The sequence below is a fragment of the Nyctereutes procyonoides genome, unplaced genomic scaffold (assembly GCF_905146905.1).
Source record: "Nyctereutes procyonoides isolate TBG_1078 unplaced genomic scaffold, NYPRO_anot_genome, whole genome shotgun sequence".
Taxonomy (NCBI): Eukaryota; Metazoa; Chordata; class Mammalia; order Carnivora; family Canidae; genus Nyctereutes; species Nyctereutes procyonoides.
Window position 1 is genome coordinate 37,432,826 of NW_026575126.1, and position 26,139 is coordinate 37,458,964.

The following is a 26,139-nucleotide window of genomic DNA, read 5'->3' on the forward strand; positions in this document are numbered from 1 at the left end:
GCTTCATTCTTTTGGTGTTTGATTTTAATCCTTGTAGTTTATCATTTGAGTCCTTGGATGGAAGGAGGAGAGCCTTCCGTTTGCAAGAGTGCGGCCTCCAGGCCCCGGGCGCAGGTCGGGAGGGATCTCTTCCTGACGAGAAGGTGTGCAGAGTCCGCACGCGTACAGCCGGGTGCCCTGCTTGTTCCTTCCCGGGCAGCCGACACCTGAGCGTTCGTGCGTCGTGTCCACGAGGGATGCGAGGTGCCGAGGTCGCCGCTGCTCCTAGGGTGGCCTCACGCTGGAGGCGCTAACGCGTGCCCACCTCGGGGAGCGCACAGGCGGATGGGGTCAGACGCAGCCGTGGCCTGAGGAGTGGCCTGTGATTTCCTTTTTCAGTCACCTATGACTTCCTGGCTACAGAAGACATCAACAGGGACAGGATCCAGGATGTTCTCTTTCTTTATAAAAATGCCAACGGCAGCAACAACTTCAACCTATCCTGCACCGACGAAGGTGATTTGCTTTTATCTGTAAAAGGAGGAACTTGCAGTAGGCGGCGGGATCCGCGCCCTCTGCCTCTTCTGGGGAAGCAGCTGGCGGATTTCTGGGAACCAGCATACAGCCCTTGCTTCCCGGGAGGACTGGGCCCCCTCTGGCCCCCCCGCACACCCCTGACCCCACGAGCCGGGGGCGGGGGGGGGGGGGCGGCGCCAACCAGGGCTGAGTCCCCCACCGGGCTGGTGTCTCCTACAGGCTTTTCCTCCCCCTGCACCTTTGTGGCTGCCGTGTCAGGGGCCAGTGGCAGCGTGCTCTGGGAGAGGCCCGCGGCCCAGGACGGCGCCCTCGTGCGGTGCTCTGTCCCACAGACACAGGGCAGCAGGACGTCCTCTGCCTGCATCCTCGTGGGCAGACCCAGCTCCTTCGTTGCCGTGGACTTATTCACAGGTGAGTGGCTCCACACAGGTGTTCCACGCCTGGCAGCTCTGAGGTGGTTCAGCCCTCCTCCTGGGGACCTGTGGGCACGATGGGGAAGGAGTCCCATGGGGAGGCTGCCTCTGAGCAGTCACGCGCACTGCCGGCCTGCCTTGTCACCTCCCACTCCAGCCGTGCTTGTGGGGCTGGCGTCTACTCGAGCCCTCGGGGACCATCTGGGCCTGTCAGGGCTCCGCGTGCACAGGCACTGGTCCCTGGGCCTCAGGGTCACCGGCCGGGGTGAGGCCTGGGCTTCAGGATGCCAGGGGGGCCAGGCAAGGGCATTTCCCCCACCAGTGGTGGTTTTAAAGGAATAGAAGGAAAAAAGAGCAGGCTGGGGGAAATTAGTATGAAAGAGGGTGTAGACAAGATAGCATCCGGGTAGGAAGGCTGTCATGCTGGCACTGTCTGTGGGTCCGGCCATAAGCGCACAGCGTCCTCGTGTGCCTTCTGTGAGCAGGACTCCGCCAGGGCCTTCCTGGGGGCTCAGGGTCCTGGGAAGTGTCAAGGTCAGGTGACGCCCATCCCGGTGGGAGGGTCAGCATTGGCCCTGTGATGTCCTAGCGCCACGGGGGGTGGGGGTGGACATGAGAGGCCAGCAGGAAGGGGGAGCTTTCTGGTTGCAGAGGCAACACTTGAGCACTCTGCTGCGTCAGTGACTGACGGCCCACTGGCCGCGCACTGCACGTCGGCTGGCTCCCTGCTGGCGGGCATTCCATCTTTGGGCGCTGCGCACCACCAGCCCGCAGCACAAGGGGGTGTGGGGGCAGCACTTGGTGACGTCGTCCTTGGTTTCAGGGGAGACCCTGTGGAGCCAGCCCCGTGGCTTTGAGAGGAACACTTCCGACCTGAGCTCGTTACTCCAACTGCCCGATGTCGATGCCGACGGGGCCCCAGACCTGCTGCTTCTCACCCAGGAGGACAAGGAGGTACGCTCCCCCAGGTCGCTGTGGCCCACTCCCTGGCCCCTGGTCCACTTCTGCTTCTTGGGCAGCACTCAGGTCTGACCACGTGTCAGGGACTTGCCCAGGGCCCTGTGCTCCTGGCACCTCTGACCAGCACGCGGGTGGCAGCTGTGGGCCCCCAAGGACAGTAGACCGTGCGTTTGGCTGTGTGTGTCGCGGCAGCGGGGCTGTCCGGGTCCCCGGGTGGGCAGGTGCCTGGAACCACACACCTGACTCAGGGCCTTTTCTCAAACCGGGATGTTCTGCGCCGTCGTGCGTGTTGCAGGTCAGCGGCTACCTCTACTCTGGCAGCACCGGACGCCAGATCGGCCACCGCGGCACTCTTGGTGTGGGCGGGACCGCTGGCTCCCTCCTGCACGTCACCAGAGCGGGCGCTCACTACATCCTCTTCCCTTGCCGTACGTCGTGCCTCCACCTGCAGGACCGTCCCTCGCGTGGAAGCCACATGCCCAAGGGCGCAGAGTGGGGGAAGCCTGGGAGCCCAGGGAGGGTGCTTGTGCCGGAGGGACAGGGGTGGCCTGCAGTCTCCGCAGGGGAGGTGGGTGGGGGGCACCCAGAGTCCCGGAAGCAGGGCTGGCAGCCTTGTCCTGAGGCCCCTGCGTTTCCGACAGCAAGCTCCCTGTGCGGCTGCTCCGTGAAGGGCCTGCACGAGGCAGCGACCGGGGGAGCGAGCCCCCTGCGCAGAGACCTGCTGTGGGAGCGCATGCTCAACGCCACCCCCCACGGGCCACTTGGGCGCAGGTTGGTCTGTGTGGAAGGCGCAGGGCCATCCTGGGGCGCCGGGTGCACCTCATCTCCACGGGCAGCGGGGTCGGGGGGGAGAGCAGCCATGGGGAGCCGGCAGGGAAAGCACGGGGCGAGCCTGCCTGCCACACCGACTGTCCCCTCCCGTCCCCGCAGCCCAGGAGCCCTCCGCCACCTGACGCACGTGCCGGGGAAGGCGGGCGAGGACCTCCTCCTCGTGACTTCGGAGGCCTGTGTGCTGCTCAACGGCCAGGACCTGACACCCCGGTGGACCTTCCGCACTGCCCAGGTCTTCAGGTACAGTCTCCCCCCAGGAACCGTGCGGTAGCTGCGGGCGGCACCGTGGCCTGGCCCCTGGTGGCCCTGGGCAGAGGCCTGTGGTCGGGGGGCTCCTGCCTGGCCCCGGTGCTGCCCCTCCATCCGGCTTCAGCTGCCCGTGGGGCTCTGGCAGGGGGTGCAGATGGGCAGGCGCCTTCCAGCACTCCGACCCCTCCCCTGGGCCCCCTGCAAGCGCTCCCACCCCCTCTCCCCTCCCCTGAAGCCTCCTCCCCCAGGGCCTCTGTGAGTTTTCCCACCGCCTCCCTGTGGGGGGGGGGCGCCTGCGAGCGCTCTCACCCCCCCCTTCCCTTGCAGAAAACCTATCCTCGGCCACTACAAACCTGACACCCCTGCCGTGGTCATCGAAAACGGAACCGGCACCGACAGACAGGTAAGCCGCACCTCCTGAGGCTGTGCCCGTGAGCGAGGCCGAGGGACCTTTGCTGCACCAGCACCCCACCCGCGCTGGCCGCGCCCTCCTGCTTGCCCTCAGGGTGCAGCTCTGCTGGGGCTCCAGGGCCTGGGCAGCCCCACCTGTGACCTGCGTGCCCTCCCACCCCCCAGATCCTGCTCCTGGACCTGGGCAGCGGGGCCGTCCTGTGGAGCCAGGCCCTCCGGGGCCTCCCTGGGGACCCGCAGTCCGCCAGCCTGCCAACCGCAGACCACCGCTCAGCCTTCTTCTTCTGGGGCCTCCACGAGCTCTCGGAGCTCTCCAGCACCAACCAGACGGTATGGGCGGGGCAGGTGCTAAGGGGACCCACCTCCTGGCAAGGCAGAGGCCATGGCCAGGCTGGGGTCATGCCTGGAAATGGCGGGGAGCTAACTGGGAGCCTGGGCGTGCACATAATGGAAGCTGTGGACAGTGGATGGGCTCAGGCAGCCAGCAGAGGGGGGGGGAGGCTGGGGCTGGAGTCGGCCTGGGGCACACAACGGGCCCCGCAGGGGACAGCAGGGGTGCAGTCCCAGCAAGAGTATGCGCAGGAGGGTCAGGGCCAGGTCGGGGAGCAGAGGCTGGTGGCACGGTGGTGGCCTGTGGACACACTCGGGGCAGAGCATCCTGTGAGGATGGATGCCACATGGCCCAGCCGCGGGGCCCAGGACCCTCGGTCTGCCTGCTCCAGACGTGGGTCCACCTGGCGTCCACTGCTGGTTCTCACCCTAGAGGCCCCAGGACGCACAGCACAGCCTGTACATGTTCCACCCCACGCTGCCGGGCGTCCTGCTGGAGCTGGCCAACATCTCCGCCAACATTGTCGCCTTCCAAGGTGTGTGCGGCCTCCCCGGGGCAGGGCTCTGCTGCAGCCAGTCCCGCCCACTGCTCCCCAGGCCCTGACGGCTCGTGTCTCCCACAGCGGTCCTGTTTGAGCCGAGCCGCCACGCTGCCTGCGTCCTCCTGATGGGCCCGGCCGGCCCTGACACGCCTGGCACAGTCTCTGTGGCCAAGCACAAGGTGCAGGACCTTGTCCCAGGCAGTAGGGTGGTTCGCCTGGCGGAGGGCGGGCCTGACAGTGACCAGGCTGTCCGGGACCGGTTCTCCCGCCTGCGGTACCGGAGTGAGGCATAGACGCGTGGTGGCCAGCGGATGCGGGATACACTCCAGCTGCTGCCATTAAACCCCACAGGAAGTCCGTCCTTCCCTGGGTGTGCACTCCAACCCCCGTACTCCTGGTCCAGAATCCCCGTCCTACCCAGGGGTGCCCGGGCCGCTCCCATCACCTGTGCAGCCACATGCCCCCCAGTCCTCACCCTGCCGCCTGGGGTCACACTCAAAGCCGCTGCCATCATCGTGTTTCCTTGGGTAGAGCGGGGCCCCACAGCACCACCCCCGCTCATCCACACCGGGTCCCTGTCTGCAGATCCCCCTGGGGCCTGGGAGGGTGGCTGGCTCCGGGTGGCCTCGGGGCACCAGCTGGGCCCTTGAGGCAGTTCCTGGTCCCAACCTTTCCTGGAGCAAGTAGGGGAGGACTCAGGCCTGGTTGGTGGAGACAGGCCCCCGAGGGACGGGGCTGCGAGGTGCGCCCAGGGGTGCTTCCATCCTTGCGTCGGCTGCACGTGCTGCGAACGTCCTGAGGAACTGGCCGCCGGGGGCACGTGGGGGTCGGTCTGCCCCTCAGTACACACTGGAGCTGCTTATCCCTTGGGGGTCCCCATCCCCTGGCCGATGCCTGGCCGCCTCCTGGTGCTTGGATGCCCCCTGCGGTTGGTACCACCGACACAGGACTCACCTTCGTGCCTTGCCGTGCCCCAGGCCCGCCATGGCGCTGTGGGGCTCTCGGTGCCCCGATGACCCGGGCCCCGCGGGAGACAGCGGAATAAATGGTTTGCACTGAGAGCACAGGTGTGCGCCTGTGTGTCTGCTCCCAGGGCTCAAGCAGACGCGGCGCCGGCCAGGCTGCTGGAGAGGGGGGCCCCCTCCCACCCAGTCGCAGGTAGGGCCCTGGGGAATTTTCCTGCACGGCCTCTAAGCGCAGCTCAGGTGTGAAGAGCCCTCGCTGGTCACCGTGGTTCAAGTCGGGAACCCAGCCTGGGGACGTGGCGGGTGTGCTCCCATCAGGGCTTGCAGGGGGTCCTTGAGCACCCCTTGTAGTCCCCAGGCAGCTGCCCAGGGGCAGCGGGGGCCGCTCTCTGCCAGGGGCAAGACCCTTGTTGCCGTGAGAAGCTGCTGCCCCACACATGCAACCTGAGGCACAAGGGTTCCACAGTGACAGGTGCACAAATGGAAATCCCCGGGGGCGGGGAGCTAGGAGTGTGCCCAGACAGCACCCCTGCAGGCCCAGCACAGCGAGCAAGGAGCTGGGGGCACAGCTCAGGAGGCACCGTGCTGGCGGCCGTCCTGCACCAGGGGCTTGGAGTACGCAGCCACGGCCCCATCCCTCTGGGGCTCTGACTTAGGGCACAGCTGGCCAGGAGATGCTACAGGGCCACTCTCCCCACAACCTCCCAGGACTCAGTTTCCCCACCGCCTGGGGCACTCAGGCACCCTGGTCCTGCCAGAGCAGGGATGACACGCCCCAGCGTCTCCTGCCAAGGCCACCGAGTCTGCAGCCTGAGTCTGGCCTGGGTCCCTTGTCTGCTGGGGACCCCCCCACCACGGGACCGTCCCTGGCCAACACCTTTCATGGCCGAGCTCCCCGCACCGTCTTCCGCCGCCGCCCAGCTCACGTGCACCTTACACCTTGTGTCGCGGGCACCGCGTGCCTCCCGCACACGCCATACGTTCAGCCCACGATTCAGGACCACGAGGTGGGCTCAAAGTGAGGACCAAGGGTCTTTTATTTCCTGGGCAGGACTGGGAAGGGTGGCAGGGGTACTTCACTCCAGCTTAGGCACCTGCTCCCTTCCCCAGGGGCCTCCCCTGCCCCGAGCCAGAAGCCACAGCCTCGAGGACACCTGCTAGATGTGTCCCTGCAGCAGAGGTGGGACTCGCAGTGACAGCCACAGAGTTGGCAGGACACAGGAGGCTGGCTCTGAGCTGGCTGAAGGGCAGGAACTGGGGGCATGGCGAGGGGGTCCCCGAGGCCATGCAGCACAGCGCAGAGGGTGCATCTGCCCCAGAGCCCGCACTTCCTCCCGATGAGCCACCTGCTGGAGACGCCCTGCCGTTCACCAGCCGGTCCATCCACAGGAGTGCAAGATGCCGCCGGGGCTCGTGGGGTTCATGGGGCCCACCCAGCTGGGCCTGCGTCGTCCCTGAGGCTCCAGGCCACTCAGCTCACATGCAGACACCGTCCCGGGAAGCACCATCTGGGCCGGTGCCTCTGGGGAGGGGAGGGCTCGACCGGGGCAAAGGGAGCCCACGAGGCCCACGTGCCCTCGGGCAGAGGGGGACACCAGGCGTGGGTCTCAGAAGCCGCCAGGCCGCCCCCCGCTGGTGCCCACCTAGGTGCCCCCGTTCCCACACGCAGGGTCACTTGTGGCGGCCACAGGCTCCGCAGACGTGGAGGCGGGAAGGAGCGCAGGGCTGGGGCTCGGGTGTGGCGGCTTCCGCAAGAACGGAAAGGCCCTGCAGGCGAGAGGGCGCTGAGCAGCGGGCCCAGCGGGGCTGCCCGCCTCCCGGGGCACCTGCTGCCCGCCGCTGCCTCACCGTCTCCTGGCCTCCGCAGGGACCACGGCGTCCGCCAGCAGGTCCCTGTACGCCGCCGACTTCAGGAACCGCGGGTACGAGTCCTGCAAGAGACGGCACCGGCCAGCCTCCCGCGCCGCCCCCCCCACCTGCCCCCCCAAGTCACGCTGACGCGGTGCCCCGGCTCCCGGCCAGCTGGCCTGTTACCCCTGGAACCATGGGCTCGGCTGGGCGAACCAGGGCACCTGCAGCGACCCCCCGGGCACCCCCAGGCCCACCGCACCGGGTCCTCCGCGGACCCCCAGGGGGAGGGCGGGACGCAGTGGGGTAACAGGCAAGCTCGAGAAAAAGTAGAGCATACAGCAAAGAACAGAAATCTAAGAACGTAATCCTTTATATTCAAAGAAAAAAATAAATACAAGTTTTGTCATTAATTTTGGTGAAAACGTGAGAAGACCACACAAGAATCCAGACAGGACTGGGCTTCCCTGAAACCCACCTTCCCTGTAGGTTGGATTTTGAAAGTATATTGATGCTTCACAGAATGCTAAAATAATAATTCCCAAACATCAACGATAACACGCCCCAAGGCAGCAGGGCGTCCAGGGCCCGTCGCCCTGAGCGCGGAGGAGCCGGGGTCCTCAGGTGGGACGCGCGCAGAGGAGCAGCGAGGAGACCGGGGGGCCGGGGCTCGGCCAGGAGCCCGGCAAGGACCGCGAGCGGCAGGGGCTCCGACTCCGCCCAGGACACGCCCTTTGCGCCTGTGCTCAGGGTCCGGCCCTGACACCAACCAGGCGACGGCGACACACCCGGCTCGGTTCGTGAACAGCCTCGCTCCGGGTGGGCGGGAGGAGCCGGGCCCCGCGGTGGCTGCGGGACGCGGGCTGGGCCGTCCACACTGCGGGACACTGCGAGCCAAAGCGGGTGAGACCCGGGGCGGGCAAGGCCTGAAGATCACCGGACGTCGCCGAGCGCCCGTGGCAGACACCGGGAGGCCGCCCGCGCGGGCCTGCCCCAGGGGACCCGGGCCTGCTCTCTGGAGGGACCACACAGCAAACGCGTCCCCGCAACCCAACCAATACACAAACAGGGCGAAACGACCACCGATGCACGGAGTCACAGGGAACAGGAGACCCATGAGAGACCCCGCAGGGCGGGCAGAGCAGACCCAGGCCGTGGGGGCCGCCGAGCCAGGAAGGAGCCCGACCCCCAACGCAGGCGCAGGCCGGCGCCCGCCTCGGATCTCGCTCAGCCCTGCGCCCCGGGCAGGAGGTCGGGCCCCACTGGACCCCGGGCGGGAGGTCCGGCCCCGCGCCGCGCCCCGTGCGGCCTAGTTGGGGAAAAGGCTTAAAGGCTTCACGCCCAATCCTAGCACGTGTACCCGCTTATACCCAAATTCAAGCCAACGGAAAAGAAACTAAGTACTTGCAGGCCGTGGGACGCGGAGAGGGTCCCAGAGACCTGTGACCGCGCCCCCCGCCCCGCCAAGAGCTCTGCATGCGACGGGGCCAACGACCCCGCGGTGAGGCGCGTCCGGGCCCCACGGCCTCGTGCATCAGGGAGGCGCTGCGGGACGACAAAACACACAGGCCGACGCTGCACGGCTGCGAGCGGCTGCGAGCGGGGCGGCGTCCCCTCAGGCTCCAGGCTGGGGCCCGCGCTGCCTCACCCCCACCGGAGCCCACGGCTGCCGCAGCGCACAAGCCCCCGCGGGGACACCGAGCCCCAGCTCCGCGGGGACACCGAGCCCCCACCGTGTCTGCGCCGCGCGGCCCCGGGGTTGTGCTGCGGCGGGAGGGGCCCGGGGCCCTGGGGGCGGACGACAGTCCGGACACGCCCCGAGCGGCCAGCGACACCACCGCCAGGCAGGAGGCACGAGGGCGCCGCTCAGCCGGGAACGCGCGCGTTAAGACCCGTGCTGGGAGCGGCCCGCGGCGCCGCCGGCAGGAGCACAAGTCACTCCGCACACCCACCTTCTTCATCAGCATGTAGATGTGCAGCTGCGCGTCGTCCAGCACGTAGCGGTGCGGCCGCCGTAGTCCCGCCAGCGTGCGCTCCATCGTGCGGCTGTCCACGTTCACCCAGCGGGCGGCGCCAGGGGCCAGGAACTGCCTGCGTCGCGGCCGGCCCGGACGCTGTGGGCTTCGCACGCCGCCCCGCACGCACGCACGCACGCACGCACGCACGCCGCCCCGCACGCACTCACGTCCCGGCACGCAGCCCCGAGCAGGCAGCCCCGCACGGATGCCGCCCCCGCACGCACGCCCCAGCACGCACGCCACCCCCGAACGCCGCCCTGGCACCCACGCGCCTCCCCCCCCTCTCACTGGTACACCGAGTCCACCAGCGCGGGGACCTGGGCCTGCCCTCCGTAGCGCAGCTCCTCGCACGCCTCCCAGAAGCTGAGGTTCTCGGCTGCAGGTGCACAGCCGGTGAGGCCCGGGGAGCACCCCGGGGATCCCCCCCCCCCCCCCCGCCTCGGGCCGCGCAGGGCAGGGGCTGCTCACCGCTGAACTCCGTCCCCAGGAAGGCCAAGAAATGGGCCCGTCCCACGGGGTCTCCCAGGAGTTCTTGGAAGCTGAAGCCCCACCGCTCCACGCGGAGCTTCGTGGGCACCGCCACGCTGCGGGGACGAAGGGGCAGGTCAGGAGCACGGGGGAGGCGGGGGGGGGGGCACGGACCCCGCCCCGGGCTCACCTGGGCGCGTTCACCATCCAGTAGGTGTCGTCGTCCGTGACCCAGGGGTTGCTGGGCAGGCAGCCCGACAGGAAGGGGTCGTGCGGGCCACGTTGGCTGCTGAAGTTCAGGTACCTGGGGCGGGGGGGGGGGGGGGGGCGTGCCAGGGGCCAGGATGCGGCCGGGGCACGGTGGTGGGGACGTGCCCGAGGGAGGGTCTGGGCTCGGGCCCCCAGCGAACTCACGCCTCAAGGCAGACAGAGGACTTGACCCGGGTCCTGGCCAGCGCCTTCCTGCAGTGCTCCACCTGGGTGCAGCCGTGAGGGGCGTCAGCGCCCAGCCCGCCGACCCCCCCCCCGCCCCCCTCCCCGCCCCGGGACCCACCTCCTGCCTGTAGAACTCCGGGCTCTGGGTCTGCAGGGGGACGAGCGGCTGCGGTTAGGGGCAGGCCCTGCGGGGGGGGGACCTCCCAGCCCGGCCCAAGGGGCCTTCCTGGGGCTGCTGCAGCGACGCCAACACCCCCCGCTTGGCCCTTGAGGCCCCCTCCGCTGTGAGAGGGCGCGTCCGGCTTTCCAAGCACCACGTGGGGGCCTCTAGTCCGGAGCTTTGCAGCTTGTCCACGGAGTCCACAGGGGCACAGAGTCCCCTTTCACGTCCCCAACTGTCCCCAGTTCATGTTTTCAAGTGTATCTGGGTCATGGTTTTAAAGGCGGTGGTACGGGAGAGGCAAGGCCACGGGGCCACGCTGGGGCTCCGGCCTGCGGCCCTGCGCTCCCCAGAGCCCGGGTTCTGCAGAGTGCAGGGGCTCAGAGCCGGGTGCTGGGCGGAGCCTGCACACACCGCGGGGGCCGGGGCCTCTGGGCGACCCTACGGGGAGCCGTGTACAGTCCACGACCTGCGGTTTCCTAGCCCGGAGGGAGCTTTACCCGCGAGGCTATTTGGGGTTTTGTGGGAACAAAGGGCTTAGCTGACGCCAGGTCTGAACATGCGGCTCCCTCTGGGTCCAGCGGCCACGGGAGGCTTTGGAGGGGGTGACGGGCCCGTGCTCCTCGGCCTGCACGGTGAGGCTGGCCCAGCCCAAAGGAGAGCCCCGGCCCCCCAGAGTCCTGCCACGCTTACTCGCACCCGGGGCAACAGGTGGGGGAAGCAAGAGGTGAGAGCAAAGGTCTGGGTGTGGGGGCGCAGGAGGCCTCTTGGTGGCAGGGTCAAGGGCACGTGGGGGAGCGCCGGGTCCGCAGGCAGGGTCCTCACCAGCTGCGCTCGCCCGGCGGCACAGGAGCCGCGCTCTGGACCCTGCTCCAGGACACTGGGGACGCCCGGCTGCAGAGGAAGTCCCAGGTGGGTGCAGGGGTTCCTGCCCCCCCCGCTCGCCGCCCTGAGCCGAGGCTCTGACCCGCGTGTCATCCGGGGGTCCGGGGGAACTCCCGGATCTGAGACATGAGGCCCTGAGCCTCTGCCTGGCCCCCCCCCACCCGCAGGACCTCACCTCCCCACTCCAGAGCTCCAGAGTGCTCAGAGTTCCCGAATGCTCCCGCCGCAGACCATGCGTCCTTCTTTTTCTCTTCTTTTTTTTTTTTTTCTTTCTCTTCTTTTGGAAGTAGGCCGTGGGCGCTGGGCCTTGGCCTCACCCCCCCTACCCCCCCGGGGCCCTAGAGCTGCGCTGCTGCCAGCTGTGGGGCCAGGCGCCCCTCTAACCACCCGGGGCAACGGTCACTCATCCCCACACACCTGGCAGCCTGGTGCCGGCTCCCTGAGGCCCAGGTCGCCTCCCCACCCCCACCCCCAGCGGCAGCTCCAGGTGCAGCGGCAGGGTCCCCCACGGGGACACACCTGCCAGTCCTGGGGCCCGTCCACCGGCCCGGGGCCCTTTGGCAGAGCACGAGCGCGCACTTGCCCAGACACCCGCCCCCGGGCCCCCCCCATGAGGTGCCCGCAGGTCCCTCCACCCGTGGCCCGCACAGCCCCCGCCGTAGGCTCACGCAGACCAGCCACCCACGCCCCGCTGCTCTTGGCCTGCGACCTCGCTTCCTCGATGCCGCTGCCGCCCCTAAGCCGGGCCCCGCTGCGCCCACCCCCTTACACCCCTGTGTGAATGGCCGCAGCCTCAGGCCCGGCCCCGTGACTCTGTGTGCTCACAGGTCACAGAACCAAGACGCCGCCAAAGCCACAGCCTAGGGAACACGCGACTCCCGGCAGACCCCGCTGCGGTACAAGGACGTGCCCCCCACACCCGGGCTTACCGGGGGCCTGTTCACCAGCCAGTACGTCCGCTCCTGGCACGCAATGACCAGCCTGTCCCCCTTCCTGCGCTGTTTAGCTGCCCTGCGGGGGTAGGCGGAGTTGGGGGGCACGGAGGCCACAGCCTGGGTCAGCGACCGGCCTGGGCAGGACGGGGCCTCCCGGTGCTGCCCACGGCGCCCACCCGGCGCGAGCAGGGGCGAGAGCTTACCGTAGCTGCTCCCTGGCCTGCACCACCACCAGGTCCCACGCGTGGCTCATCTTCCTGTGCAACTGGTCATAGTGCTCCTGGGGGACACCAAGGTCTCCGCTGGGTGAGTCCTCACGGGTCCCGCCCTGGGGTGCGGACCACCCACCACCCCACGGAGACAGCGGGATGATGTGTCTGGGGGGCTGTACTCGGGGGCCCTGGCTGTGTGCTCCAGGGCAGTCGGTGAGCGCTGGGACCAGAGCCCTCTGGCTGGGCTAGCCTGCGGGGGGGCCCACCTTCTCGTGGCCGACCAGGGCCCCCTGCTTTCGGATGTTCTTCTTGGCCAGGTAGATGGCTGGAAGGACGGGGGGCCAGGCTAGAGCAGGCTCTGCGCCGCCTCCCTGGTGCTCCGCTTGGGAGTACAGCAGCGCAGAGAGTGGTCCCAGGCCGGCCCGCTCCTCCTCACTCACCGTAGTCCAGCTCCGTGGCTGGCCCCAGGGTGCTCGTCCAGAAATAGGGTGTCTGGTGTGGTGCAGGGGCAGGGTGTCCGGGACCTCCTGGGCCCTCCCCACCCCAGGCGTGGTCCACCTTCCCTGCTCCCTTGGGAAGACGCTGGGCTGGCCAGGTGGTGCCTCCGCACCTGCCTGTCTGTCCACAGCCTGCAGACTCACAGACGACTGGCCCTCCTCCCCACCCGGAAGCCCCGGAACCCAGCTCCATGCCCTCCTGGGGCCCGGGGCAGCCACTATCTCATGGACTGGGCTCCCTGAGGCCCTACTACCTGGTGGGGTGCGGTGGGGCCTGCCCTCAGCCTGTGCTGACCACCCGGCTGGGACTGCCTGAGTCCCTGTTGTGGCCAGGGAAGCCAGGAAGGGGGCTCCATCGGGACTGGGGTCCTGTCTCAGGCCCCACGCACCCTTCTTCATGAGTGGCAGCTTGAGGATCCTGAGAGAATCCCCCACACCCTCTAAGGAGTCCCTGCTAACAGTCTCTCCCCTTAACTTGGTCCTTCTACACAGGACACTGCGTCCAGCACTTTGGGGAGGGGCGGTGGCCCCAGGCCGGTGGGGACATCACCACTTCCACCGTTTCCCCCAGTCCCCTCCCGCTGGGCTGCGGGGTTTGGGGTTCCCACGGGCTCCCAGCTGCACCTGACCTGAAACCTGTAGGGTGTGTCGTCGGGCCGGAGCACAAGGCTGCGGGGGTCGCGCAGAGGGTACAGGTAGCCGTGCTGCACCAGGAGGCTGCCCAGGTGCAGGGCCTCTGGGGGTGCGGGTGGGGGCTCAGCCTCGGAGAACCAGGCCGGTGCTCCCCGCCCAGGGCACCCGCGCGGCGACCCGGGGCAGGGGGCGGGGCGCGGGATGAGCGAGGGGCTGACCCCTTACCCTCCTCGGAGAGGCAGTATTTCTGGATCAGCCACTCCGCGATGTCGCCGCCTGCACAGCAGAGGGGGTGTGGGGTCGGGTAGACCGATGCAGGGCCTCCGCCACCGCGGACCCCCGCCCCCGCTCCCCGCCCCCGCGGGGCCTCACCAGCCACCGTGTGCGGAATGATGGTGATGAGCAGGCGCTGACTCCGCATCTTCACGCCCTGGTCGGGGTCCTGCATGCTCACGACCACTCGCTCCATCTGCGCGAGGGGGGGCCTTAGGGGCCGCTGCGGGGGGAGCCCCCACCCTGGGTCCTGACTCCCCGCGCGGGCCGGGACGCCCCGGATCAGCGAGCTCGCAGGGGATTAGCGCGCAGGACGGTGGATTTGGGGCCGCGGAGGGGCGGGAGGCGGGAAGAGGGGGCGACGCGCGGGCCCCTCCCCGTCGCCCCCCGGCCCGCGGCCGCTCTCGTGCGCACGCCCCCTCCCCTCTCCCGCCTCGGATGCCCGAAATCCCGGGGGGGGGGGACTCCGGGCCGGCACCCACCTTGCTGAGATGCGGCAGCTGTGCACCCGCGCGTCCCCCGGCCATGGCGCCCGCGAGGCCAGATGGCGGTGGGTGTCGGAGCCACCCCTGCCCGCGGCCCCGCCTCTGCCCGCGGCCCCGCCCCCGGGCAGCGCTCGCCCCGCCCGCCCCCGGCCCCGTTAACCTCGGTGCTCACAGGGCCTCCCCCCCCACGGCAGGAGAAACTGAGGCCCGTGCCCGTGGGACGAGCTCCTCGGGGACAGGCGGGGGCGCTCCGAGAGGAGGGTCTCCAGGGAGGGTGGGGGGGCGCGGGACCCACCTGAAGGCCTGTTGCGCACCTGCCCCGACTGCGGCCCGGAGGCCCCCGGAGGGGTCGCCCCAGGAGCGGGCGCGGGCGTGGACCCTGGTGGGCCCGCAGGGGAGCCGGGCGGGGTCCGGCGAGGCCAGGCCGAGAGCGCAGACGGCTCCCTTTCCACCGCTCCGCAGACACCGGGTATCGGAGCCCGAGGGAGGGGAGCCGTGGGCAGGGAGGGGCCCGCGCACACGCCCCCGCTTCGCATCCACACTCAGGGTTCACCCGCGGCCTCTATACTCAGGATCGCGTCCTGGCCTTTCTCTCCCTCGCCATCAGCTTGGCTACTTCCACCCCCGAGCCCTCATGCTGGACTTTGTTAAGTTCGAGTGGGTCTATTTCTGTTTGGGAGATAGGGTGCCCTCCTCCCCTCGGAGGTGCTGGGGACAGGACAGGAGGGCCGACAGCGGGCACTGATCCCTTTCCCCTGCGCACAGGCCAGGTCCAGGGTGAGCTGGGCAGGAGGACTGGGGGGGGGGGAGTCCTACCTCTGCTGGGGCACCATCCTCCCTGAGATCCCAGTGAACTCCCAACCATCCCCACCCGCACTGGTGGGGTCAGGCTGGTTCCAGGCCTGACTGTCCTTTCTGGGCAGGGGTGGTGGTGGTTATCCACTGATGCTGAAGGCCACAGAGGCCATAGCTGCCCCTACCTGGGGACAAGTGGCTTCTCTAATCAAGTAACCCCACCCACACCCCCAGGGAAAGGGCAGCAGAAATGGGGCCCGCAGCTGGGGGAATCCTGTCTTGGAAAAATTGTGGACAGAACTGCAACGGGTAATCCCCACCCAAGCCCACGGGTCCCCTCGCATCCATGGCCCTCCTCTGGGGTGCAGGTAGGGGCGTCATGGCATGGTCTCCCGGCTGGGCTCTGCTGGGGGCGGAGAAGCTGTTTGTGCAGGGTAGACACTCAGGGGCAAAGGAACCAGGGGGGGACAGGTCTGCCTGTGAAGCCAGGACGGCAGGGGGCCCCTCCCTCTTGTGTTCCGCGAAGGTGGGAATGAATCCTGGGTGTCCTCAGCCTGGGAGGGCGGGCAGAGGGGAATGAGGAAGAAGAGGGCCTCGGGCTGGGGTTCTCCGTCCTCCACGCAGACCCTCATCTCGCTGTCCCAGCCTGAGGCCCGGCGCAGCCCTGCTCCCTGCACTGGGGCCCCCATCTGCCCACCCCAAGGTTTCCCTGGCGTTGAAGCCAGAGACCCCCTCAGGGCTCCACCCCCAGGATTCTGCTTTGGGTCAGTGCCCTCTCCTGCTCGGGTCGCCGCAGTGCCGAAATGGGAGGAAGGCCTGTGGGACTCCATGATGCCTCTGCCTACGTGGAGGGACCCTCGTCTCAGGGTGCGGACAGGTCCCCGTCGCCTGTGACTGCGATCCCCTGGGATGTGGCGGGGGTGGGGTGGGAGGGGAGCCGCGGGCCGCAGGTGCGGCCTGCATGGCGGCAGGTAATGAGAGCCTGGGGGCCCGGGGAGGAGGCGGCACCTGCCCACCCCCCCGCCCCCGGCCCCGCCCGCCTCTCCCGGAGGGCTGCCCCGGATGGTCCCCCGGGCCCCCTCGGCGCCGCAGGGTGGGGCGGCTGGGCGGCCCGAGCGGGGTGCGGGCTGGGCCGGGCCCGTGACCGCGGCGGCCGTGCGGGCGACACGCGCGTCTCTGCGGGGCTGCGCGGGGTCCGCGGAGCGGCTGGGGGCGCGCGGCGCGGGCGCGGCGCTGGGCGCGGGGGGCGCTCCCGGCCGGGATGAGCTCACCGCAGTCGCGCCGGGGCTGAGCGCCGAGCCGGGCGGCGGCGGGGCGGGCGGCGGCTCCTCGGCGGCGGGGCCGGGCCGCGGGCCACCATGCTGGGCCTGGACGCGTGCGAGCTGGGGGCGCAGCTGCTGGAGCTGCTCCGGCTGGCGCTGTGCGCCCGAGGTGAGCCGGCTGGGCCGGGGCCAGGGCAGCCACGTGGGCGGGGGGCTCGGCGGGGCGGGGGCGCGGGTGGCGGCGACCTCCCCCGCGGAAACTTTGGGGGGGCTCGCGTGAGGAAACTGTGACGCGGCCCAGCCGGGCCCTGGCGGGGGTGGGGGGCTTCGTCGGGGCCAGACACTGGGGCGAGAGAGCCCAGAGTGGGCGGGTCTGCTGGGGAAGCCGGCGGGAGACCCTCTCCCCTGGGGACGGTGCCGGAGCCCCCCCTCCCTTGGGTGGGGCTGGGCCCCTCTAGGGCTGTGGCCATCACGGAGGTTGGGGCGCAGGGGGAGACACCCTGTCGGGAGAGACTGGGGGAGGCGCCTAGAGAGACCCCCGGCCGGTGGCGAGGGGTCTAGGAGACCCGGACCCCCAGGTGCCCCGGGGTGGGGGGCGCAGAGCCCACAGCTGCCCCCCGTCCCTCAGGGGCACCAGAGCCAGAGTGTCTAGGGAGCTGGAAGGCGCGGGGATCTGACAGGTGTGGGGGGCACAGCCCCCGCGCTGGGGAAGCCCTCCAGGTCACCACTCCCAGCGGGGCCTGCAGTCCGTGCGGTGTCCATTAGGGTCCTCCTCCCCCCACCCAGGGAGGAGCCCCAGACGGGTGGCAGCTGGTGCCTCTGCGATGTCACTCGGCTGCATCTCCCAGGGGCTTCTCCAACCCCAGGGCCGGGGGTGGGTGCTGCTGCAGGTCCCCAGCCCCTCACCCCGAGCCTCCCCCGCTGCCCCAGTTCCTCCGGGCACCGCGGGGCACGGCTGGCCAGAGGGGGGCCTCCGGCTCGATGAGCGGATGCCAGGGCCAGCTGGTGGCAGCGGCTCACGCCCTTCCGCACCCCCCAGTCCTCCTGACGGACAAGGAGGGGAGACAGCTGCCCCCGGACGAGGCCCTGGATGAGGCCGTGCCCGAGTACCGGGCCCCGGGGAGGAAGAGCCTGCAGGAGCTCCAGCAGCTGGACCCCGAGGACGAGAGCCTGGCCAAGTACAAGCAGGCGCTGCTGGGGCCGCTGCCCCCCGTCGTGGGTACGCACGGCCTGGGCCTGTGGGGAGGGGCGCGGGCGGGGGGCACCGTGGTCACGTCTGGTGTTTCCTCAGATGAGAGCCTGCCCAACGTGCAGGTGACCCGGCTGACACTGATGTCCGAGCAGGCTCCGGGGCCCATCACCATGGACCTCACGGGTACCAGCCGGGGCTCCCGGGCGGGCGGGGGGTGGCCAGGGACTCCGAGGCGGCCCGGCCTCAACTGCACTTTCCCCGGCAGGGGAGCTGGCTGCGCTCCAAGGCCAGGTGTTTGTCCTGAAGGAGGGAGTGGACTACAAAGTGAAGATCACCTTCAAGGTGAGGCCAGGTCGCGGGGCACCGGAGGCAGCAGCGCAGCGCCTGGAGGCGCCCCTAACCACCTGTGTCCCTCAGGTCAACAGGGAGATCGTCAGTGGCCTCAAGTGTGTGCACCACACCTACCGCCAGGGCCTGCGCGGTGAGGGGGCGCGGGGATGGGCGGGGCGGGCGGGCAGGGCCCGGGGTGGCCCCTCACTGCCCCCCTCCCGCAGTGGACAAGGCCGTGTACATGGTGGGCAGCTACGGCCCGCGCGCCCAGGAGTATGAGTTTGTGACGCCGGTGGAGGAGGCACCCCGAGGAGCCCTGGTGCGGGGGGCCTACGTAGTCACGTCCTTCTTCACCGATGACGACAGGACGGACCACCTGTCCTGGGAGTGGGGCCTCCACATCTGCCAGGACTGGAAGAGCTGAATGCCTCCACCCAGGGGGCCGTCCTCCCACGGGGTCCTGGCTCCCCCTCGCTCAGTGATCCCCCCCACCGCCCCGTCCTGGGACGCCCCCCTCCCTGGGCTGCCCCTGTGCCCTGAACGGCCCTATTAAAGTCGCCTTGTCTCACTGCCCTGGGTGTTGCTTCTGTCTGCCTCCCTGCCTTGGGGGGGGGGGGGCGGTGGCCTTATCTCCTGGGCCTGGGCCCGGGTGCCACGTGGCGGCTGCTGCTTGGCCCCCGGCCCCCTTATCTGCCCCCTGCCTCGTGGGCCGGCACTGCCATGGACGGCCAGCTCCTGCTTGCGCTGCTGTTGCTGCTGCTGGGGGCCTCAGGCCTGCGGGGACAGGGGCCAGGGGGGCCCGAGGAGGAGCCCCCCGAGGAGGAGGAGGTCCCTGAGGAGGATGGGATCTTGGTGCTGAACCAGCGCAACCTGGGCCTGGCCCTGCGGGCCCACCGCACCCTGCTGGTGCAGTTCTGTGAGTGCACCGGGCTGGTGGGCTGGAGGAGCTCCAGGGGCCACCCCAGGGTTCAGCTCCCCACCCTGCGGATCCGGGCTGCCCCAGTGGGCACTCGTTCCCCACGGGGCTCCCGGGGCTTTGCCCAACGGCGTCGGAAGCCCAGCCCTGGGACTGAGCTGGGCCTGGAGGGGGGCGTCCAGCTTGAGCAAGAGAGGGGGGGACAGTTGCAGGGAAGACCCTTGATCGTCTCCATCCGCAAACTGCGGCGGCCAGACAGCACTCGGGCCTTGCTCGCCTGCTGGATCTTTGCAGGCTTTTACACAAGGGAGAGCTGTTCCTTGGTTGGCACCTCCCACAGGTGGCCGGGCGCAGGCCTCGGGCGGCAGCTGGACGGCTCGTCTCAAACCTGCTGTCAGGACGGGCCGCCCTGCGCCCGAGCAGGCACCCTGAGCAGCCTGGCTCCGGGGCAGACGCTCAGATGGGCCCCGAAGGAGGGAGGTGTGGACGGGATGCTCCCGGCCAGACCTGACTGACCCGAGGTCGGCCAGCTGTGGCGCGGCGGGGGCGGCAGGGACCGGGGCCACTCATGGCCCTGTCCCCCAGATGCCCCCTGGTGTGGGCACTGCAAGGCGCTGGCCCCTGAGTACAACAAGGCAGCTGCCCTGCTGGCGGCCGAGTCAGCCGAAGCCAGGCTGGCCAAGGTGGATGGGCCCGCGGAGGCGGAGCTGACCAAGGAGTTCGCCGTGACCGAGTACCCCACGCTCAAGTTCTTCCGTGACGGGAACCGCACACACCCAGAGGAGTACACCGGTGCAGGGCGCGGGCCCGGGGGCTGGGGGCTGGCGGCTGGCGGCTGGGCCTGGGCTGAAGGGACTCTCCGCAGGCCCCAAGGAGGCCGACGGCATGGCCGAGTGGCTGAGACGGCGGGTGGGGCCCAGCGCCATGCGGCTGGCGGATACGGAGGGAGCCCAGGCGCTGATAGATAGCCGGGACGTAGTGGTCATCGGCTTCTTCCGGGTGAGCTGCTGCCCTTGGGGTCCGGGCCGCGGGAGCGGGGCCCGTAGCACCCACTGACTTCACAGGTTTGGGCTCCGTAGGACCTGCAGGACGAGGATGTGGCCACCTTCCTGGCCCTGGCCCAGGATGCTCTGGACATGACCTTCGGGCTTACTGACCAGCCTAAGCTCTTTGAGAAGTTCGGTGTCCCCAAGGACACCGTGGTCCTTTTCAAGAAGGTGGGTCAGGGCCAAGGCGGGGGTAGGGGTCAGGGCCGGGACTCCTGCTGACCTGTCCGGTGCTGTCCAGTTTGACGAGGGGCGGGCAGATTTCCCAGTGGACGAGGAGCTGGGCCTGGACCAGGGGGACCTGTCACGCTTCCTGCTCACGCACAGCATGCACCTGGTCACAGAGTTCAACAGCCAGGCAAGCTGGGCTATAAGCGTGCTTGCAGAGGTGGGTGGTGCAGGGCGGGGGTGTCTGTGGCAGCCGCCCTGCCAACTCAGCCTGCCCCTGCAGACGTCCCCGAAGATCTTTTCGGCCAGGATCCTCAACCACCTGCTGTTGTTCGTGAACCAGACGCTGGCTGAGCACCTGGAGCTGCTGGAGGGCTTTGGGGAGGCGGCTCCCCCGTTCCGGGGACAGGTACCTGCGGGGGGGGGGGGGGGGCTGGGTGGGGGCCGGGTCGGGTCGGGGTCCGGCCGGGCGCCACCTCGGACTCGCCGTCGGCAGGTGCTGTTCGTGGTCGTGGACGTGGGCGCCAGCAATGCCCACGTGCTGCAGTACTTCGGCCTGAAGGCCGAGGAGGCTCCCGCCCTGCGCCTTATCAACATGGAGACCACCAAGAAGTACGCGCCTGCGGGCGGCGGCCCACTCACCGCGGCCGCGGTTGCCACCTTCTGCCACGCGGTGCTCAGCGGCCAGGTCAAGGTGCGCTGCCGCTGTCCGCGGGGGGGGGGGGGCGTGGGCGCAAGGCCCGCGGCCCCCGTTAAGCCCTGGCCCGTCCGCAGCCCTACCTCCTGAGCCAGGACGTGCCCCCCGACTGGGACAGGCGGCCGGTCAAGACCCTCGTGGGCAAGAATTTCGAGCAGGTGGCTTTCGATGAAACCAAGAACGTGTTTGTCAAGTTCTGTGAGTGTAGAGGGCGCGGGCGGCGGGGGGGAGGGGGGGAGGGAGAGAGGGGGGCGGGAGGGGGGGAGCGAGAGAGAGGGGGCGTGGGGGGGAAGGAAGGAGGGGGCGGGGGGGAGGGCGGGGGAGGGAGGACGGCCCTGCGGCCGCGCCAACGCCCCGCTGCCCTAGACGCCCCGTGGTGCACGCACTGCAAGGCGATGGCCGCAGCCTGGGAGGCCCTGGCCGAGAAGTACAAGGACCACGAGGACATCGTCATCGCGGAGCTGGACGCCACCGCCAACGAGCTGGAGGCCTTCCCGGTCCACGGCTTCCCGACCCTCAAGTACTTCCCGGCGGGCCCGGGGCGGAAGGTGAGGCGGGTGCGCCCTCCGCGGGCTGGGGCGGGGCCTCCGGTGACGCAGGGCGTCGGGGCGGGGCGGTGCCGGGCGGTGCCTGGCCGGGGCGGGGCCTCCTCCGCGTGGCGCGGAGCCCGAGGGCCGGGGTAGGCCCCGGTGGTGGGGCGTGTTGCGCGGAACCTGGCGTCCTTCAGGTGATCGAGTACAAAAGCACTAGGGACGTGGAGACCTTCTCCAAGTTTCTGGACAACGGGGGCGAGCTGCCAGCTGAGGAGCCCATGGCCCCCTTCCCGGTGGGTGCCTGTCCCAAGGTCGCTGTCTCTGGGCCTGTGGCGCTGGGGTTGCCGGTGGCAGGGGTGAAGCAAGGGTGCAGCTTCCAGCTGGGCCTCTGTCTTCAGGACACACCAGCCAATGCCAGCGCGGAGCCCAAGGAGGAGCTGTAGCTGCCCCCGCATCACCACCTGCTGCCCCCGCGTCCCGCTCTGCTGCCCCCACATCCATGCCCTGGGAGCTGGGCAGTGAATAAAGATTTGGCCCTGGGCTGTGTGTGGTTCCTGAGCACGACTGGTTACCCCAGGAGCCTCCCAGGCCCCGACCTGTCTTGAGTAGCCCCCATCCCTTTTGGGTGGAAGCCTGACTCGGGTCTGGGTGTGGGGACGCCCCGCTGTCCAGGAGACACCCTGCGCACACCCTGACCCCCTGGGGCCGGCAAGCCCTCCAGCCAGGCGCCACCACCGGAGACGTGCGTGTCCGCAGCCCGAGAAGGTTCAAAAATGATTTTATTTCATTATTATCCAAGTACCTTTGAAAAGATAATTGTACAAGTCAGCGCATGAAAAACGGGCTGGGACAGCCCCCCACTGGCCCTGGCCTGAGAAATGTACATATTTACAGGGGCCCTAAGAGGGAGGGGCCCGGACCCGCTGAGCCCGCGCCCGGGAGGGGTGGGCGAGCGCGACGGGGCTCCATCGCCGGATCCACACAGTGGCAGGCAAGAGACAAGCTGTGTTGAAGGCACTCGGTGACATGTACAATTTATAGAGGCCCGGGGCCCTGGCACCCACCCCAGGCCTGGCTAGGCCTGCCTGGGGTAGGTGGTGGCGGGCGAGTCCCGGGACGAGCGGCGGAGCCTGCGCGGTGACGCGGGGCGAAGAGCGCCGGGCACAGCGGGATGGTCCGCCAGCAGCAACAGCAGCAGCAGGGCCCGGCCACGCCCGCAGGACCACCGTGGAGGGGCGGAGGCCCGTGGGCCCCCAGGACGGGCCTCCAGCCCGCCGGGCGCCTGCCCTGCTCGGACGCTGCGTCCCTGCCCGGGCCCGAGGCGGCGCGGACGCCAGGCCGGCGCTCAGTCCACCTTCTCCACTTTGCCGATGATCTTCTCCTCGAAGACGGGCAGCACCGCCTCGTCCTCGCGAACCTCCTCGAACACCACGCCGCAGTCAAACTCGTCGCTCACTTTCTTGAAGTAGTATCTGCAGGGGGCGGGGGGTTGGGGGGTGAACGTAAGGGCGCGCGCCTGGCCGGCGGCTCCTCCCCTGCAGCTCCTCCCCGGCCCCTCCCCTGCAGCTCCTCCCCCTGCACCCCCTCCCGGCCCCTCCCCTGCAGCTCCTCCTTGGCCCCTCCCCTGCAGCTCCTACCCCTGCACCCCCTCCCCGCAGCTCCTCCCCTGCAGCTCCTCCCCAGGCCCCTCCCAAGCAGCTCCTCCCCCACAGCTCCTCCCCGGCAGCTCCTCCCCGGCCCCTCCCCTGCAGCTCCTCCCCAGGCCCCTCCCATCCAGCTTCTTCCCAGACCCCTCCCATGCAGCTCCTCCCCCTGCAGCTCCTCCCCGGCCCCTCCCCTGCAGCTCCTCCCCCGCAGCTCCTCCCCGGGTCCCTCCCAAGCAGCCCCTCCTGGCAGCACCTCCCCGGGCCACTCCCCAGCAGCTACACCCCCGCAGCTCCTCCCCCCCGCAGCTCCTCGCCGAGTCCCTCCCCAGCAGCATCTCCCGGCAGCTCCTCCCCGGCCCCTCCCCTGCAGCTCCTCCCCGGGTCCCTCCCAAGCAGCTCCTCCCGGCAGCTCCTCCCCGGGCCACTCGCCAGCAGCTCCCCCCCCACCGCAGCTCCTCCCCGGGCCCCTCCCCGGCAGCTCCCCCCCCCCCCCGTCCCTCCCATGCAGCTCCTACCCCCGCGGCCCCCCCTGCAGCCCCTCCTCCCTCACTGTGCATACCTGCTGCACAGGCACCAGCACTGTGCAGGGTCCCCGCCCCACCCGGGTCTCACCTGTAGTTGCCCTTCTTGGTCAGCAGCTCCTTGAACTGGCCGAGGGTGACTGCTCGGCCCCGCACCAGCGTCCGGTAGGGGATGGGCTCCCCACAGAAGTAGTAGGCCACCACGATGCTGTCACACGGCTGCGTGCTCCCACTGCCCGCCTTCCTCTGTGACTTTGTCCTGGGGGCAGAGGCGCAGTAGTGATGGCTGGGTCGGGTCCCAGGGCACGGGCCTCGGGTGCCCCAGGACACAGGGCGCTCAGGAGCGGCCAGTCTCGCCGAACGCAGACACGCCCTCGCCCACCTTGCCCGGCCCGGGGGCCTCAGTCCATGGGGTCCCGGGCGGACACCAACCCCACGCACTCAAGTACGCAGCGTGGACCCAGCTCACAACCCGCCTGCCCGCCCCACGCCCAGCTGCCTCAGTGGCCCACCACCGCCGCACCCACTGCGTGGCCTCAGGTCTCCACCCGCGGCCTGAGTCAGCGGGGCAGCACCCCCTACGCAGACCACTGAACATGGCGAACGAGCTTCTCAGGGCCAGACCCCACGGCGGATCCCAGCTACTGGCTTCCAAGACACCCAGGCTACTGGAACCAGCGCAGCCCCAGCAGGTCTACACTGCGCGTGCCCTCGGAAAGGCCTAGAGCCCTCCCGCTTCAGAAACATCGGCGGCCGGTGGCTGCACACAGCACTGTGCCCAGATCTGGAGAGGGACCTGCCCGCCGCGGACGGCCTGTGTAGACAGCAGAGGCAACGGGCGGCCAGACTCCCCAGGGAGGGCAGGAGGCCGCACGGTCCCCGACCTGCCTGTTCGTCCTGCCTGTGCTGAGCACTGCTCCGCGTCCGAGAGCACAGGCAGCGAGTGCCCTCTGTCGTCCAGCTCACCCCCATGACCGCCCCAGGGCGGCCCAGGTGGGCTCGGCACAGCCCGTGGCCTCTGCCCAGAGCCCTGCTAGAGGAGACTACGGCATCACAAGGTCATCTGAGCGCACGGCGGCGACCTTCCCTCGCCCTCGTGCTCCTGGGCATACAAGGTGCCTACTTGGGCCTGTGGCCTTCCACTGCTCGAGCCAAGCTTGCATGCCTGCCCTGCCCGCATCCTGTACCCTCCCGGTGGGGGGCAGGGGCCCCGGGGGGTCCGTCCTTGCAGGAGGGACGCAGGGACCACCCTTGAGGAGTGAAGCCCCTCAGGCATCGGGCTGGACATGACAAAGCATCGCCTGGGATGAGGAGGGGCCCTCCTTCGCTCTGTCCTGTGCACATATGCTCCCCAGTGCCCACCCTGCTCTGCGCGAGCCCGGGGAGCGGACGCGTCCACGCACGCCTGCCTTCCACACAAGAACGGAGCGGACTTGGTGTGCACACAGCCCCTGCGCACAGCCGGGCCACCGTGCAGGTGCTGAGCCAGGGGAACCATGGCCAGTCACGGCGCGCGGGGGACATGGGCCGGAGCGGGGGCAGAGCACAACTTCCTCTCTGGCCTGCTGGCCACGGGGCACACGAGGACGGCCTACATCTCCTTCCATGCACACGGGAAGCTTGAGCCCGGCCCATGTCTTCCAGTGCGGCGCCCCAGGTACAGTCCCGGGGACAGTGGCTCCACTGCAGGACCTGGCCACGCGCAGTCTGGGTAAGCGGTACTGGGGCCCGCCAGGGCGGCGCACGTACTCTGTCTCGGAGAGCTCCAAGTCCGACACGGCTGGCACCACGCTCAGCACAGGTGTGCACGTTGGCCTGACGCAGGAGCGCCCCCGCTGGATGACCTCCTGTACATACCTAGGGAACAACCGGGTCAGTGAGCCTCAGGTGCCGGGGCGGGTGCCGGGGGGGACGCTGGGGCAGGTGCGGCGGCGTGGCCGAGGGGCCACAAACTGGTAGGTGGGGCAGGGGCCCCCAAGAGGCTGCGTCATCGCCAGACACGGCTCAACCTGTGTGAGGCAGAGGAAACACGTTCTGGCCGCGGGGCTGGAAGGTCAGGGCTCCGTCAGGGTCAGTCACAGTTCCAGGTGCCTCACTGGATGACGCAGCACCTGGGACCACCCGCAGGGAGCGCGGATCCGAGGCACGAGTGTCTCGTCCCTTCATCCGCCCTGAGGGCCTCCGGGCCAGGGCTGGCCTTCCCGCCTCCGCGCACGCAGCTCCTCCTCGGCGCACGCAGCTCCTCCTCGGCGGCGCTCAGATGCTGCTCCGTCCTGGGGGCCGGCTGGCAGCTCTGAGGCGACTGCTCGTCTGCCAGCCTGGGGGGTCCCCGAGGACCTCATGGGGGGCCTGGCACCCTACTGCTGCCCTGGACCTTCACTCCGTGTCTGCAGCCACTGACAAGAGGCCCATGCGCCTGGACCGACGACAAGTGGCGATGCCAGAGCCTCTGGCCAAAACCCGTCAGGAAGCACACAGCCCCAGACATGCATCCCCGAGAGGCCCGAGGGGCGGTTTGGTGTCTCTGCAGCAGGAGCACGAGCACGCAGGGCCTGCTGGTGCTGGTGGGAGAGCAGACGCGAGCCCTGCACCCCAAGTGCGGCAAGGACGGCACCCCACAAGGGGTCTGTGCGGCAGGGAGGACCTCCCACACGCCAGCCCTGCCACCCCGTCCACCTCAGATCCCGGGCCCTGTCAGGCTGCGTAGCATCCCCGTGCCGGGCCAGCCTCCCGCGCTAGCCAGCGCTCTGCTTCCAGGCTGACAGGGTCACGGTGTGAGACAGAGACCGGAAACGTGGGTGCCTTCAAGACCAGGGGACACACTCAGACCCCTGGGTTTGCCCAATGAGACGGGCACCCTGCCGCCAGCCTCCCAGAGCTGAATGGCCCCCGCAGCAAAGCCCCTGGGAAGCATGACCAGTGATCGAAGACGGGGGAAGGCGTGCCGGCCAAGTCTGAGGAGATCAG

General features: G+C 69.6%; 5 protein-coding genes across 20 annotated transcripts in view; 3 read left to right on the forward strand and 2 right to left on the reverse strand.

Annotated features, from left to right (window-relative positions):
- Positions 1–5,313, forward strand: part of FAM234A (family with sequence similarity 234 member A) — a 29,947-nt gene extending 24,634 nt beyond the window's left edge. For all 4 annotated transcript variants that reach the window (XM_055339849.1, XM_055339850.1, XM_055339848.1 and 1 more), the window contains 10 exons: positions 379–495; positions 736–927; positions 1,753–1,883; positions 2,185–2,317; positions 2,531–2,660; positions 2,820–2,960; positions 3,297–3,372; positions 3,546–3,710; positions 4,144–4,246; positions 4,334–5,313. In XM_055339849.1, coding sequence (XP_055195824.1) covers positions 379–495; positions 736–927; positions 1,753–1,883; positions 2,185–2,317; positions 2,531–2,660; positions 2,820–2,960; positions 3,297–3,372; positions 3,546–3,710; positions 4,144–4,246; positions 4,334–4,545 — 1,400 coding nt within the window. In that variant the 3' untranslated portion in view covers positions 4,546–5,313. The remainder of the gene's footprint in view (positions 1–378; positions 496–735; positions 928–1,752; positions 1,884–2,184; positions 2,318–2,530; positions 2,661–2,819; positions 2,961–3,296; positions 3,373–3,545; positions 3,711–4,143; positions 4,247–4,333) is intronic.
- A 923-nt stretch (positions 5,314–6,236) lies between these two features.
- RGS11 (regulator of G protein signaling 11) lies at positions 6,237–15,669 on the reverse strand. 8 transcript variants are annotated; one of them, XM_055339833.1, is made up of 17 exons: positions 14,064–14,326; positions 13,681–13,777; positions 13,534–13,584; positions 13,305–13,411; positions 12,619–12,670; positions 12,445–12,503; positions 12,170–12,246; positions 11,961–12,042; positions 10,972–11,040; positions 10,105–10,134; positions 9,966–10,027; positions 9,742–9,855; positions 9,552–9,667; positions 9,372–9,459; positions 9,018–9,156; positions 7,066–7,148; positions 6,237–6,984 (listed from the first exon to the last, which is right to left on the reverse strand). In XM_055339833.1, the coding sequence occupies exons 1-17, from the start codon at positions 14,106–14,108 to the stop codon at positions 6,861–6,863; spliced, it is 1,395 nt and encodes a 464-aa protein (XP_055195808.1). In that variant the 5' UTR covers positions 14,109–14,326; the 3' UTR covers positions 6,237–6,860. The 8 variants fall into 8 exon arrangements, with proteins under 8 accessions (XP_055195808.1, XP_055195806.1, XP_055195807.1 ...); XM_055339828.1 differs by lacking the exons at positions 6,237–6,984; positions 7,066–7,148; positions 14,064–14,326 and adding an exon at positions 14,362–15,669 and having other exon boundaries at positions 7,423–9,156; XM_055339827.1 differs by lacking the exons at positions 6,237–6,984; positions 7,066–7,148 and having other exon boundaries at positions 7,423–9,156; positions 14,064–14,330.
- Positions 15,670–16,110: 441 nt separating this feature from the next.
- Positions 16,111–18,208, forward strand: ARHGDIG (Rho GDP dissociation inhibitor gamma). Its single transcript, XM_055339891.1, has 6 exons — positions 16,111–16,292; positions 17,163–17,342; positions 17,415–17,498; positions 17,581–17,657; positions 17,733–17,796; positions 17,870–18,208. Exons 1-6 carry the CDS (start codon positions 16,220–16,222, stop codon positions 18,067–18,069), a joined length of 678 nt encoding a protein of 225 aa, XP_055195866.1. The 5' UTR covers positions 16,111–16,219; the 3' UTR covers positions 18,070–18,208.
- Positions 18,209–18,258: 50 nt separating this feature from the next.
- On the forward strand, positions 18,259–21,545 carry PDIA2 (protein disulfide isomerase family A member 2). 5 transcript variants are annotated; one of them, XM_055339837.1, is made up of 10 exons: positions 18,259–18,561; positions 19,147–19,353; positions 19,427–19,560; positions 19,641–19,778; positions 19,849–20,184; positions 20,272–20,469; positions 20,550–20,670; positions 20,839–21,020; positions 21,200–21,298; positions 21,404–21,545. In XM_055339837.1, exons 1-10 carry the CDS (start codon positions 18,366–18,368, stop codon positions 21,446–21,448), a joined length of 1,656 nt encoding a protein of 551 aa, XP_055195812.1. In that variant the 5' UTR covers positions 18,259–18,365; the 3' UTR covers positions 21,449–21,545. The 5 variants fall into 5 exon arrangements, with proteins under 5 accessions (XP_055195812.1, XP_055195811.1, XP_055195810.1 ...); XM_055339836.1 differs by having other exon boundaries at positions 19,849–19,965; positions 20,059–20,184; positions 21,200–21,545; XM_055339835.1 differs by having other exon boundaries at positions 21,200–21,545.
- A 221-nt stretch (positions 21,546–21,766) lies between these two features.
- Positions 21,767–26,139, reverse strand: part of AXIN1 (axin 1) — a 58,032-nt gene continuing 53,659 nt past the window's right edge. The window contains exons 9-11 of one of the 2 annotated variants that reach the window (XM_055339813.1): positions 24,922–25,029; positions 23,264–23,431; positions 21,767–22,477 (exon numbers count right to left, since the gene is read on the reverse strand). In XM_055339813.1, coding sequence (XP_055195788.1) covers positions 22,351–22,477; positions 23,264–23,431; positions 24,922–25,029 — 403 coding nt within the window. In that variant the 3' untranslated portion in view covers positions 21,767–22,350. The remainder of the gene's footprint in view (positions 22,478–23,263; positions 23,432–24,921; positions 25,030–26,139) is intronic. The other variant, XM_055339814.1, reaches the window with a different exon arrangement.